The sequence below is a fragment of the Pantherophis guttatus genome, chromosome 6 (assembly GCF_059756535.1).
Source record: "Pantherophis guttatus breed Tessera chromosome 6, ASM5975653v1, whole genome shotgun sequence".
NCBI classification, from domain to species: domain Eukaryota; kingdom Metazoa; phylum Chordata; class Lepidosauria; order Squamata; family Colubridae; genus Pantherophis; species Pantherophis guttatus.
The window spans coordinates 30,638,258-30,653,502 of NC_142068.1; the positions used below are offsets into that span (position 1 = coordinate 30,638,258).

At 37.2% G+C, this 15,245-nt stretch overlaps 1 protein-coding gene across 1 annotated transcript in view; it reads left to right on the forward strand.

The window, feature by feature from the left end:
- The first annotated feature begins 9,846 nt into the window (after positions 1-9,846).
- The window catches only part of SLC9A9 (solute carrier family 9 member A9), a 232,268-nt gene continuing 226,869 nt past the window's right edge, over positions 9,847-15,245 (forward strand). The window contains exons 1-2 of the mRNA XM_034439299.3: positions 9,847-9,943; positions 12,003-12,449. Coding sequence (XP_034295190.1) covers positions 12,284-12,449 — 166 coding nt within the window. The 5' untranslated portion in view covers positions 9,847-9,943; positions 12,003-12,283. The remainder of the gene's footprint in view (positions 9,944-12,002; positions 12,450-15,245) is intronic.

Sequence of the window (15,245 nt, forward strand, 5' to 3'; positions counted from 1 at the left end):
TAGTCATCTTTTTCACTTTTAACAATAAGCCATGCTGTTTGTGTTAGTACACAAGACAGAAGCAATATATGATTTGATGGCATTACATTGTCTGGATAGGACCATTATATTTCCCATATGTCATGTATAAAATTGTTTAAGTAATTAAATGCCATTAATACATTGGTTTAAGATACAGTTTAAGCTTTGAGCTTGTATTAATTTCAAGAGAAATCCTAGTTGTAATTTTATGAAGTGAAAAAACATTAAACAATGAAGTTTATTCAGTTCATTCCTAAATGTTAAATAAACTAGGGCTAACAGATGTAAACTGAAAAAAATCCAGGCAGCTTCTAGAGAGCAACAAAATCTTTGTTCTCATGGAGAAGAGAAACTAAGACAAATCCCTATTTTGTTTCATACTCAAATTAAAGTTAGTTGTAGCTCATTAAGAAATACAGTGGTACGGTGGTACTCAACTGCTTTGAAACTTATTGAATTTGACACTCAATGCATTTTGATGCAAAAGTTTTGTCACAATACTCATTGTTTGTTTGCTACTCGACACAAAGCTAGAACTTGCTGGTGTCAGCTGCCTTGTTACTTGCTACATTATTCCTTATATGAAAAATGTCTTTGGTACTCATTGTTTTGGGTACTCATTGCACTTCCCAGAACCAATTAACAATGAGTACCAAGGTATCACTGTATACAAACTCATCAATTAACATAAGAACAGTTTTCATTTAAGTTTTCTTTTGAGGTTATTGGCAAGATTAATGTGGTGAATTTATTAAATCAACTACATTTAGAGAAAATTCAATAATGGTTTTCTTCCCCTCTCTTCCTCCTATAAATCATTCACATATCACAGGAAAAAAAAGTGAAACATACAACTCCCCTAGTTCAAAACCTCACTAGAGTCTTCCTTTAGCTTTGCTTTAAATGATAGGTCACTTAAATCATATGCTTTTACACTTAATTCTGACAATATCCTGGCTGTAATGCAAGGATATTGCTTTTGAAATAGCAAATGCAAAACAGGAGTCCTGTGCTGTACAGCATGCAAATAAAATTTGGGTGGAATATGATGATGCAGATATATTAAGCAAGTAAAGATTTCCTGTGAGGAAACTGGTGATTTACACTACTCTGACAGTTTGAGAGACAAGGCGCAGATTGTTTTGTTCCCTGCATAGCAGGGGGGTGGGGGGCTTCCTTTTTCCCTCAAGGATAACTTTTTTTTTTAATTTGATTTATATGCCGCCCTTCTCTGAAGACTCAGGGCAGCTTACAATGTGCTCAGCAATAGCCTTCATCCTTTTGTATATTTATACAAAGTCAGCTTATTTCCCCCACAACTGGGTCCTCAATTTACCTACCTTAGAAAGGATGGAAGGCTGAGTCAACCTTGAGCCTTGGCGAGATTCGAACCCTGCAGTAATTGCAGGCAGCTGGTCTTAATAACCATCTTAATAACAGGGTGCCTTAAACCCCTGTACTATCAAGGCTCTTTGGCCTACTTGATCCCCAGACTGTTGCTCCTTGAAAGTAAATCATGGAAATGGAGACTTCCTTCATCATCTTCTTAGTTGAGCAGTAATAGAACAGGAATTTTGATCAAGTTCACAGCTGCAATGTAGCCAATTTTATGGACACAAGGATTGGACTGAACTTTTATGGACATTAGAACTTCATTTCTAAATCACTTTCTAGAGTTATTCATATCTGTACCTGAAGAGAGATTCTCTTTGGGACACATAAGTACTTCTCTTTATTTCTGGAGCTATATTTTTTATTAAAAACTATAAATTTAGTTGAGAATTTCTCCAAAAAATTTGCCTTGCAAACACTTGGAAACAATAGAGATTAAAAGCAGTTAAATAGAAATTTTATTTTTGATTTTGAGAGACTGTATATTGAAATGTTGATCTTTAACACATTTATGATCTGAGATTACAGTTTAACGCTTCTGGCTCTGCTTGGTTTTTTTATGTACCTCCCACCAATTAGTAAGACTTATAAACAAGGACTTCTTTGAATTAAAGGATGTGTGTGTGTGTGTGTGTGTGTGTGTGTGTGTGTGTGTGTGTGTGTAAATATATATATCTACAGTAGGGTCTGATGTAAACCAGGGCTGTGTATAGAGATACCAGATGAGGGTCACGAGATTAACTGCATATTTTGATGTCCCTTATAAAGGTGCCATTTAAAGATGGGCGAAACATTAGTATAATCTTTAGAGGTTAACTTTGAGACTTTTGGGGTAAAATTGGATAAAAGACTGGACAAGATTTGGGAGAAATTAAACAAGTTAATGACAGGATGGAATTTTTATAGTAAAAGTCGATAACTAGGGATTTGGACTTAGAAAAAGGACTGGACAATTTGTGTACACTGGAGGAATTTTGTCTGAGGTTTAGGACTTCTAAGAATATATGGGGGAGGGGGAAGCTTGTTCAGTTATTTGCTGATTTATTGAGCGTGGAAGAGGAATGGAAAGAGGGACAACATTTTTCATGTAAATTCACATTTTTCTCTAATAATACAAACACCAAGAAAGGTTTGGTAGAATTTTTGATGAAAAGAACAAGGGATCAAGTTTTGAAATTTTATTCTGAGGCAAAATTAAGATTGATAATGTTGATGTAACTATTTTAAAAGAGATTCCTGTTAGGATCCTGTGAAAGACGAAAGATTACTTCTTTCTAACATATATTTTGAAGCACAAAAGGATTCTATTGTGCTGGTACAAGATGGAGGGAGTAATTTTTACTTTTCAGCATCAAAGATATAGACTGAATATTGTACCAAAGGTAAAAACTTTAAAGGGGCAAAGTAACATCTTCCTCCATAAGTGAGATTCACAGATAAGATGACCATTTATGTTCTGCACTTTGAAGTTAATGCTTTCATTGTGGGGTGTAGTGTAATTCTGCCTAGCTTCCTTTTGTTATCTACACCACTTTCTTTCTTCCCAACTATTTTGACTAGTTAAGATTAATGATGAGATCATAATAATTAACCCTTTCACAGCCACTGCCTGGATATTATTAGCATTTTTTTTATTGTTGTTGGCATATTGGCTACTGCCTGGATAATGTTACCATATTGTCAACATGGACATGAATTTGTACTGTCCCACTCCTAGTTCAATAGTTTCAATTCTATAGCATGGTGGCTTATTTTTATACCATTCTGGTTTATCACTTCTCTCTGTTTCCCACTTTATTCAATTTTAAGCCTCTAAGTTCTTGAAGATTACAGTAGTTATTCACTCTAGCAATATGCTAATGAAACAATATTCATTAAATTATGGTATAAAATCTTTTATAGTACAAATGAATCTTGAGATATATAGTACCAGTCTGTTCTTTGGTTATTCTGGACCAGCCTGTGACTACAATGAAGACGATACAAGACTCACATGGACTTCAAGGACACCCAGCTTGCTTCTCATGCTATTGTCACTATCAATATAGTGGTTGTGTGTCTCAAAGAGCTACACTGGCTTTTTTCCAAAGCAAATTTTCATTGAACCCATGGCCAACAGACATTGCTATAGCAACCACTGCACGCTAACAAAAGTCACTTCATGTATAATCATCAAGTGTCTCTATAGCAACAGCAGCTTCCAGGAAGAAAAGGAAAAGAATTCTAAAAGTGTCCCTTGGATGAAAAGAGTTTCGTGCAGAAAAAAGATTGGTCTAAAAAAAGGTTGTGCAGATAAAGCATGAGGTTAAAGCAATGAAAAGTGGATGTTGAAAATGTGCACAAACAATAGTTAAAAGAAAGAGTGAAAAACAAACTGCAAGCAAGGGGTTCCAAGTTAAACTGAAGAAAATGAGTTGAAATCAAAGGAGAATAAAATGAATAAACTTTGGGGAATAGGTAACACCTTGGAAGCTGAATCCATCAGAAGCCAATATAATTCCTCTATTGTTATTATCAGCCCTAAAAATAAAAATGTGTAAATTATTCAGTTATTCTGAGAAACATGCTGTTTGTCACAAACAGTAACAGAAATTAGTCTAAATTTGATCTGTTTTTGCTAATTTTTCCATGGATCATGCTCAAAGTGATATTTCATCCATCCTAGTCTTTCATTGCTGTACCATACAGTCTGTCTTCGATTATGATTTACAGTAATCAAATTTTCTTTTAATAGGTTTTTATTTCTAATATGTGCACTGAATAAAACAATAAAGAAAATGTGTTTCTCAGTGCTGTATGTGCTTCATGTTACCCAATTTTTTTTATACTTCTCAGCATAGCTTAGCAGTCATCTAAAGGTTATTTTCATAGTAAACAGAATTAGTGTCTGTTTTTTAATAATATGGCTTCATTACTGAAGACTTCAATTTAATAGAAGAGCTCCTGAGTTAATCTGAAGATGAACTGCAGGAAAATGAGGAGGAGGACAATATTCTTTTTTTTTTTAATCTATCCCAGAATTAAGTATATGTGTAGTTTACTGTAGAGCATGTATTTGTTGCATGTTTTACTTCTTTATTTATCCTTAGTAAAATATCACAATGAAACAATGTGCTTGGTCACAAAAGCAACCAAATTCTTTTGCAAATTATACAAAATGTGAAAGTGAGGAGAATAAAATCTTCATTTAAAATTTTACATTGATATGGAAGGAAGAGCCATCCACTGTAAATGGAGCCAGAGGGATTTATTCTGTTTTTAGTAAATTTCCTTGTGGAGTTAAGTATGTTGAATCCAGAAAAAAGAGTAGCTACTCTTTCAGTTTTACATTGGATGAGAGGCCGACTAGGAACACCAACTCTCTTGGGAGAAAAGGTTCATGTCATAGTTCTATAATTATATTTAAAATAGAATGTAATTAATGAATATGTATATCACTGAAATGCAAATTTAAATAGATGTATTATTCATAATGAAACAGAAAAGGAATCAGACAATATGTTTTGACATCCCTGTTACCAGAAAAATAATTGTGCCTCTTTAATACTTTCTGACCATATATTCGAGACTGAAAATAAATGTATAAACTTCATCACAATGTATTTAGTTTGTGTTCTTGTTTTAAAAATCTGTTTGAACAAAATACTTTTGCCTTCTGAAATACTAAAAGGAAAAAGAGTACTTGAAAGATTGCAAGCAATTTGGATTTTTATTTTATATGCAAATAGAGCCCCCTAGTGGAATATTTCTCCTTGAGATTTGTTACATTATATATTGTACATTATACTAACAAGTTTACTTGGCTCTGATACAGCAGAACAATGCATAAAAATTAAGTGCAAGTAAAGAGTGAAACAATATAAGTGAATAGTGGTGCAATGATAGACTTGCATTTCAACAATGCAAATCCATACATTATCAGAATTCAATAGTGAGACTTGCTCCAAGTTTATTATAGGATTCAAAGTATATCACAGATCTAAAAAAAACTTAGAGATTGCTGAGGTCATCATATTTAAAGGATAGAAATAGAAAATATTGTTGTTTAGAAATTGTTTACTTGTTATTACTATTCTTTAGTGGAATGTAATGTATACATTGAATACTTCTTTTTCTTCTTGTGCCATATCCGTCATTGGACGTTGGTGATCACATTGGTGATCATATTTTTATCAACAGCTGCATGAAAAAGTGCTGTTGAGTATTGTCCAAACCAGTCCCTTAGATTTTAAATCTATGATGTTCTTCTTCTGTCTGGACCTTGTTTGCCTTCAATCTTTCCTTGGAGGATTAAGTGAAGTATGCCATATTTTTCTGGGTGTCACATCACATTTCCAAAATATTGAATACATGCCTGCATGTAATCATTTACCATATTTCAGAGGATCTCAGGGATGCCCAATTTGAAGATAATGTTGCAATACTTATTTTAATGTCCCAATAGATGACAATGTGTTAAACCCAAATGAACAAAAATCACAAGTGTAATATTGCTTTCCATATGTCCTGGTCTGTGTAAGGTGACTTTCTGTTCCTAAAATATTTAACACCAATTTGTTTTGAGTATTGAAATATAAGGTATGCCTAAGTTCTCTCCAGGGAAATATGAAATAAATGTTAGTATATAAGAAAAGAAAACAGGCAATTGTCTTTGATTCCAGAGAGAAGGGAAAAGATAAGATTTGCACCGCTATAAAGAGTTATGGCATGATTATAACTCTTTGTGTTGTTGTTACACTAAGAGAGACAACTGAAGTAGTTAATACTTTATAAAGTAAAATTGAAGGAATGTGATTTAATTCATGGTCTCTTCTTTATTTTTCTCTTGAATTCACTGATTAGTTGAACAAATGCTTTCACCTTCCACTTTTCTCATTTCCAGTATATCAGCAGACAGTTGTTTCATCTTGTTTAGCTTTTTTTCTTTTCAATATATTTTTGTTCCATTCATATTTTGTGTTCTTATGAATTCCAATTTCTTAAAGTTCTTAAAGTTCTTAAAGCATTCTATTATTCCATAAATATGGAACAAGCCCTCTTTCGATGAAACTTACTCTTTGATAGTACCGTATTTTCCAGCGTATAAGACGACTGGGCATATAAGACGGCCTCCGACTTTTCCTGTTAAAATATAGGGTTTGGGCTATACTCGTCGTATAAGACTACCCCTCTTCCAACGCACACCAAATAAAAATTAAAAAACATCAACTGGCTCACCCACAATGTAAAAGCAACTGTGCTAGACCCAAAATGGCCCCTGCAACAAGCAGGAACCTCACACAGCCACAAAAAGCCCAAAAAAACAACTTTCACACTTTATACACACAAAATTCCACATACAGCTTTGTGAGATTTTGTGTGTTTGTGTAGTTAGAGTGAAACACTACAGAAACACACTAAATCTCAGAAAGCTGCGCAAATATTATTTTATTTTATTTTATTTTTATTTTTATATGAAAACTAAATTTAAAACTTCCTAAACTTTAAATGGCTTGGTCTAAAAAAGAACAACTAAAAAAAAACCCCATTTTTTTAACGCTCCCAAAAGGGAAAAAAAACTTACCCAATAGAACAGGGGTCTCCAACCTTGGCAACTTTAAGACTTGTAGACTTCAACTCCCAGAATTCCTCAGCCAGCTTTGTTTTGCTGGCTGAGGAATTCTGGGAATTGAAATCCACAACTCCCTGCCTGCTTGATTGCAGGCAGGGAGTTGTTTGCTGATGGAATGGATTCAGGCAAGCAAAGCAAGGCAAGCGTTGTGACTAGCAGCTAAGGTAAGCAAGCTGGAGAGGGAAAACTTTTTTCCTTTTACATGGCTCTGGCAATCCCAGCTGTGTTGCCTGATTAGCAGGCAACGCAGCTGGGATCGTCAGAGCTTGAATCGCCAGAGCTATTTAAGGCTCATCAGAGCCTTTCGGGCTGGTCTGCCTGGTTACAGGAGAATGACACCCGGCGTATAAGACGACCCCCGACTTTTGAAAAGATTTTCATGTGTTAAAAAGTCGTTTTATATGCCAGAAAATATGGTACATATTTTACATATTTAAAATTAAAATAATAATACAATAGAAAAACTTTAATACAATTTCTGAATGAAACCCATATTAACAGAATGAAAATGTTCACAAAATAATAATACGTGTGGTTTAAATGTTAAACATCCAAAATGTACATAAAATATTTATATTTTTAAAGAAAAAAATAATATATTCAGCAATTGCCAGTTGTATATAATAAGTGACAAATAGGATCGTGATGGGGAACCTAAGGCACGCATGCCACAGGTGGCACGCAGAGCTCTCTCTGCAGGCACATGAGCCATCACTTCAGCTCAGCTCCACCGCGCATGCACACACACCTCCCAGTGGCCATCTGATTTTCAGGTCTCTGCCATGCATGTGCAGCGGGTGGAGTGCATCCCGGAGATGCATGCACATGCACAGGGGTGAGGGGAACACGGAGGGTGTGGTACGTCACCCCCATGGCCATTTTGGGTCCTAGGAGGCTGCAGGGAGACCTGCTAGGTCCAAAACGGGGCACAGGGGCACTGGAGAGCATGGGGGGGTCATGCATGCATGCGCCGGGGACATGGCGTGTGTGTGGGTTGCATGCACATTGCGTTATGGGTGCCAGCCCATGCACTTTCAGCATGTGACAACAAAAAGTTAGCCATCACTGGTCTAGGACCAATTTGATATCTTTCTGAATTAGCTCTTATTTTTCTTTAAAGTTTTCTTTACAGATTTTTTTGTTCTGATTTTTAACCAACAGCTAGAGATAAAAGCTTAAGGATTTTAATTTGTTATTTCTCTTCTGTGCTGTAGAACCAGTCAAGAAATAATCAATAATTTTTTCTTGTGGGACTATGTTATCAGTATCCTGCCTCTCTTCAATATTCCTCCTTAAAAAATGAACATCCAAACATTATGAATGCAAGCTATTTCCAGCAAAATCTGAAATCATTTATAGAAGTTCTGGAAAAAGTGAACAACAACAGTACAATTCCTTGGTCAATATTGCCTTCTTTGCTAGACTTGGCCATGGGGGTGAGGTAGGGAGTGCCAGGAGAAGGGCTTTGTATAATGAGGGAAGACCTATTTATTTCTGAACTTTATAATCTATCGTATTTTTCGGAGTATAAAATGCACTTCCCCCCCACCAAAAAGAGGGTGAAAATTTGGGTGCGTCTTATATTCTGAATGTAGCCCCGCCCACCCACCAGCCCCTAGCTTTTAGCCTCTGCGTCACAGCAATTTACCTCCTTGTAGCAAACAGCAAACAGCCTGTTTCAGCTTCAGCACAACCTGATTAGCACAAGCAGCTGATTGTTGGTTGGATCAGCCACCCGACCCTCAGCTGTTTCAGGCTGCAGGGATTGCCATTGCCTATTGCTGCGTGGGCCTCTGCTGTTTGCTGCAAGGAGACAAATTGCTGGGAGGCAGATTTTTTTTCTTATACTAATCAGACTGTGCTGAAAATGAAAACGAAACTAAAGCAGGCTGTTTGCTGTTTGCTGCAAGGAGGCAATTTGGTGGGAGGCAGAGGCAGATTTTTTTTCTTGTTTTCCTCCCCAAAAAAGATAGGTGCGTCTTATAGTCCAAAGCGTCTTATACTCTGAAAAATATGGTAATTTTAGCAGTCTGGTCTCATATATTCATAAACTTCTCAAAGAAGAGATGGACTTACTTCCAATGGAGAGCTAATCAGCAATGGCTGAACTTATATTCACTGCTTAAGAAAAAAATGTTGTGGAATATAGTAATGTGTATTTAGCCACTGTCCATTAAGTCCCCACATGGAAGCTTGGAAATATGTTCAAACTCTTCTTTCAGAAACAGAAAATAGTTTCCTTGGTTCAAATCCAGTGCTAAACTTCGATGCAGTCCCTATGATATCACAGAAAGCATGATAAACTCCAGATCCTTTTCAATCTCCCCAAGTCCAGCAAGTTATATGCCTAGCTGCATGTCTCCTCCAAGCTCCTACCCTAGTACACTTAATTTCATGTTTGATGCACTGATGATAATTGAGGCATGGAAAGAAAAAGATCCAAAATGAACCCATTCCAATGGTATGATTAGAAGAGACAAAGATTTTATCCACTCTAAATTCTCGAATAGTCATCTAACAATCCTGTGCAGTTGATTGGCTTCATCAAGACAGTCTATCTTCATCCCCTATATTACTTCATTGCCCCAATGGAATTTGGAGAGAAGGGAGTTTTCCCTCATCTTCCTAATTTTTTGTGTGCTTCTGTGGCTTTAGGCAAGGCAAAGAAATAATATAGATAATGTGCTACTTTATCAGATAGTACTATATATCGTTTCCAAGATAGAGATTAGTTTTTTGGAAAGTGCTATGCCCTGAAAAGCAGAGCAGTGGTAACTAGACTGCTGAATCATTCCTTTCTCATACATTGTATTGTATTTACAGTATTCATCCTCCAAAGAATTAGCTGTGGAAGACTTCCTAAAGGAACAGATGGATGGAAACTGACCCTAGCAAGCACTCTTAAGTTATTCAGATCAGGTGACATTCAGTGGTCTTCATTTATTTTGCTGCTAGACTTTATACAGTTTTATAATGATAACTAGCTTTCTGCATTGGGTCCAGAAGCTTAATTAGAAGCAGGGCTGCGGCCTTAAAATCAGTTATCCTATACTGGTAGAGTTGCCTTACCAAAGGTATGGCTGGTGCATTCTGGACTAACTATAGATGTTGAGTCCACTCCAAAGCATTGAGTCTGATACAATTGTTCAACCATATGATGCCTTAGGCCCATGAGGGCAAACCTATGTCACAGGTGCCTGAAGTGGCACACGGAGCCATGTCACCTGGCACATGCAGTATCGCCTGTTCCTCTTCTGGGTTTCTGGTGTGTATGTGCATGTGATGATCAGCTGGCCTTTGTGTGTGCGGCAGTGCCAGAAACTGGAAGAACTGGTCTGTGAACCGGAAATAAGGCTTCCTGGAACTTCAGAATTGGGAGTATCCAGAAAGAAGGAGGACCAATGGGAATTCTCCCTTCTGCAGTGTCATTGGTTTCCAGGAAGAGTCTCCCTTGACTTCACCCACTGGAGGAGAGAGTTCAATGCAGAGAAGAAGCCCAAGTTGATTATTCAGGCCAAGGTTCCCCTTCTCACTTTCTCCGCTTCTCTCTCTCTCTCTACAGAACTGTCTCTCCTCTTTCAGGTGAAGTCCCAAAGGACTCTGCCCGGAAACTGATGACGTTCAAGTTGGGAGAATTCTCATTGGTGCTGCCCCTCATTCTGGCCCCTCCCATCTCAAAAATCCTTCCTCCCCCCCAATGCAGAACTGCGGATTCCTCCTCTGGTGCTGGAAGCATCTGACTAGACACACATGCGCGTGAGCATGCGTGCCATTAGCATGCGGGCCACCAGCTGATCGGCACATGTACATGCATGGCAGTAACCGGAAGACTTGCTGGCCAGCGCGCATGCACACGCCAGAAACCAGAAGTACCTTATCCAGCATGCGCATGTCCCCTGGGCAGCTCCTCTTCCTGGTCATGCACGTGATGCGCAAAGTGCTCTCTTTTCAGCACTTGGTGCCAAAAAAGTTAGCCATCACTGCCTTAGGCCAATCATCCAGCTGTCCTGGTCCAGGTAGGATCTTTATAGTAATTATCAAATCAGAGATTTTCAAATGCCCAGATGTTTATTTACAAATAGCAACTCTATTTTGGCTTTATTTCATCTGATCTTTTGCCCTATGCTGATTGATTCAGGCTTTCCATGGCTTTTTCAATTTGGTCCAGAATTCTAGTGGTATTATCATCATATTACTTTTCTCCCAGTGGTGAGAGATTTCACAGAAATGTTAAGTACCAGAGGAAAAGATAGTGTCCTGCAGGACCTCACACTGAATTAATCAGAATAACAGAGTTGGAAGGGATCTTGGAGGTCTTCTAGTCCAATCCCCTGCACAAGCAGATCCTATATTATTCCAGACAAGTGGCTGTCCAGTCTCTTCTTAAAAGTCTCCAGTAATGATGCACCCGCAACTACTGTAGTGAAGAGATGGGTGTTTCTTAGACAAATCTCTAAGCCCTGTAACAGTACTATATTGGAACCATTGGGAAATTAAAAATGGTAGCTGAGAACTAGAAAAAGGATTCCAAGGAAGACTCAGGATAGCTGTCTATAGTGAGACCTACTAGGGAGTTGGAACTTCATAGCTGTACAAAGTAATCACATGCCAATGTGAACTGATCTAGTTTTCTCTGTATGTAAACAATTTACTTTTTAAAACGTGTGTTTGATGCATAAAGATGACACTGAAATTTTGCCTGATCTGATATTTGCGTTTAGTGTGAGATGAAGCTCTTCATCCTTCAGCTGCCAACCAGATAATGAAGATTTAAGAACTGGGACTCCATCATTACTGAGTAGAGTGTCTTGCTCAGATAGGACAGAGTGAGAATCACAGTAAAAGTTATCTCCAACAGATAGTCCAGCAAGTTACCAATATATCCTGCAAATCCAGGCCTTTGATTTAATTAATTTATCCTGGGGTTGCTGCGTTGGTTCTAATATATTTATGTTTTTTAATCCCTCCCTCTCCTAAGGAAAATGAAAACATTGATGAAGCTTCAAGAGAGAAAATGAGACAGGACAGCTTTAAGAAGAAAACAGGAAGTTGTAACCAGAATCCAGTTGAATTCTCAGCTGTGGCAGTGTGCCGAGAGGCTGCAAATAAGGCAGATGTGTTTGTTGTGCTTTTTTATACTATCTAGGCTTTCTTTTATAAAAGCAGGCATTCAGGATTTAATCTGTGGTATTTTCTTTAGTTTGGCATTTTTTAGTTTCTTTGTTAAGAAAGTATATAGAATAGTGTTAATAAAGCAAGATGAAGAAATTGCAGTCAATAAAAGATGAGGACCATTTTTATCATCAGGGTGCTGTGGAGCTATTGGTCTTTAATTTTTTACTCATCCTCACGATCCTTACAATTTGGCTGTTTAAAAATCACAGATTCCGCTTTTTGCACGAAACAGGAGGGGCCATGGTTTACGGTGAGTATTTTCACTGAAAAAGCTTAGCATTTAAACTTTTTGCACTGAGTGCTTAATTGAACATTTCACCTCAGTGGTGAATAAAATCTCAAACAAAAGAAAAGCATTAATTTAAAAATTACAAAATTCTTGAACAGTAGAATAAAGAAAAAATGCAATTTATCCATTCTGTTTCTGTCTTTTTCTGTTACTTTCTCTCTTTCTTCTCTCGTATGAAAAGTTAGAAGAAATCTTGTCAAGGAATCAAATGTCATGCGCACACTGCCAACAAAATTCTTTTTGCTGAACATATTAACTTTCCAAACAAATTACTTACTGAGAGCAGTAGTCTGGTTTGAAGAGATACCTTTTAGCAGTATGATCAAGGGTGTTGGGTGACATTTGTCTATCATTTTAACAGATGGTTAAATGGCAAAGTGGCAAAGCAAGTCTTTATTAAAAACAGGGTGGATTTTTCAGGGTTCAGTTTCTGATGTAGTTTCAGAAACCTGAACAGCTGTATTGTTCTTGCTAGCTTTAAAAAAAGGGTAGTGAGAAATGAGGCTCTCCAGATAATTTTTACTCCTTCTGCCTTTCTGTACCTTATTATTATTTTTTTTAGTGCTGTGGGTTTCCTGTGTTTCATATGGAAACCGTGCATAAAGATCTTCAAACACCACAGCTAAGAAACACATGCTAAGTAATTATAAGGTGTTATGTGTCATAGATCCTTTTAAAAAATGTGTGCTTATGTTCATTTCCCTCGTAGTGAGAAAATGAAGTCTTGCAATCAGCAAGGTCTCACTCACACAGTTAATCAGCCTTGCTATACCTATAGCCCCAGACAGCATCTGATTGTCTTCAGTGCGTAAATTATAACTGCATTTCTATACTATAAATTCAGAGCCCTATCAGGATCTGTTGAATGTCCTGGTTTTTAAAAACAATTGTTTGACTGTTACATCACTGGTGAGATTTGCTTCTCAAAAGTAGAGAAAGAGGAATCATTTATGCATTTTTTAATTCTGACAAATCCATGAAAAAAGACAATAAAATGCATGTATTGTGTATTTATCTATGCGTATGTGAATAGATATAGATACAAGCCATGCCTGCAAACTTTGAACCTTCAACTATAGCTAAATACAGCTCCTAGTATGTTGCATCATTTGCCTAGGCTATTAGAAGTTAAAAACATGTGCTCCATTCATTTAGTAGATGCATGTAAATTATTCACTAAGGTGAAGTGGTCCCATTTAAGGATATGAAACACCACAGCCTGTAAAAGATTTGCAAGGCTGCTTTGAAGTATTCCTGAAATCTTTTAACTATGTATTTAAATAACCCCAAAGCTCATCCACCGAGGAGCTGAAATGTAATGTTTTCTTGTGTGCAAAAATGTCTACAGTCACTTTATGGTTTCAAGGAGCGGGCCTAGAAGAAAACTTTGGTCTTTAAATAAGCAACTAAGCAAAAGTGAGCCCAAATACATAAATCTGAGAAGAACCAGGGCAACAAATATAGGCTCTATGCTGCTCGTTTTGACACTGTCTCTTGTTCTACATTTTGAAGAAATTCCGTAGGATAGGCCAAGCAAAGAATTGAAGTATGTTCAACTGAATACACTCAGACTCTCCTTTCAAACTCAATAGTGTATCAATAGTGAGGGCTGATTTCACAACGATGAAATGTGAAGCTCCACAATCCCTAATTCCTTCTTCTCCAAATCAGCATTTACCACATCTTGGGTTTTCGAAAGAGGGAAGCGGTGGCTCAGTGGCTAAGACGCTGAACTTGTCGATCGAAAGTTTGGCAGTTCAGCAGTTAGAATCCCTAGTGCCACATAAAGGGTTGAGCTCCCATTACTTGTCCCAGCTTCTGCCAACCCTAGCAGTTTGAAAGCATGTAAAAAATGCAAATAGAAAAATAGGGGCCATCTTTGGTGGAAAGGTAACAGCATTCCGTGCACCTTTGGCATTTAGTCATGCCAGCCACATGACCACGGAGATGTCTTTGGACAACGCTAGTTCTTCGGCTTTGAAACGGAGATGAGCACTGTCCCCTAGAGTCAGGAACGACTAGCACATATGTGGGAGGGGAACCTTTACCTTTACCTTTTTAGGTTTTCCAATCAACTTGAAGAATTGTACTGTATTACAGTTTGAATATTTTTCTTTCTTCCTTTTGTATAAGTCAGTTCAGTTTGGTGATATATAAAATAGATTTCAACATTCATCATTCCTCTAGGCTCTCAAAATTTGTTGCTTGGAGCTAGTATATATAGCAACTGCTCTGGACAGTGACCATTCACAATTATGAGAGTAATAAAAAAGTAACTTTGCACCCAACACCCACATTTACCACCTTTCTAGCACTTTGCACATGTTTGTTATTATGGTCAGTTAGGCAGCTACAGAAAAGGTTGTTGTATATAAAATTGTAAGCACAATCATAGTCATGTGATTTTTCACTTAGCAACTGCTTCATATAAAGACAAAATAGGCAGCCCCAACTGGGAACACTAAATGAGTACTACATATAAAGTTATATATAGGTAGTCTTTGACTTAAAACAGTTCATTTAGTGACTCTTTGAAGTTACAATGGCACTGAAAAATGTGACTTATGATCATTTTGCACGTGACCGTTGCAGCATCCCCATGGCCATGTGATCAAAATTCAGATGTTTGGCAATTGATTCATATTTATGACTGTTGCAGTCTCCTTTTGCAAACTTCTGATGAGCAAAGACAATGGGGAAGACAGATTCACTTAACAACCTGTTACTAATTTAACAACTGCAATGATTTACTTAACA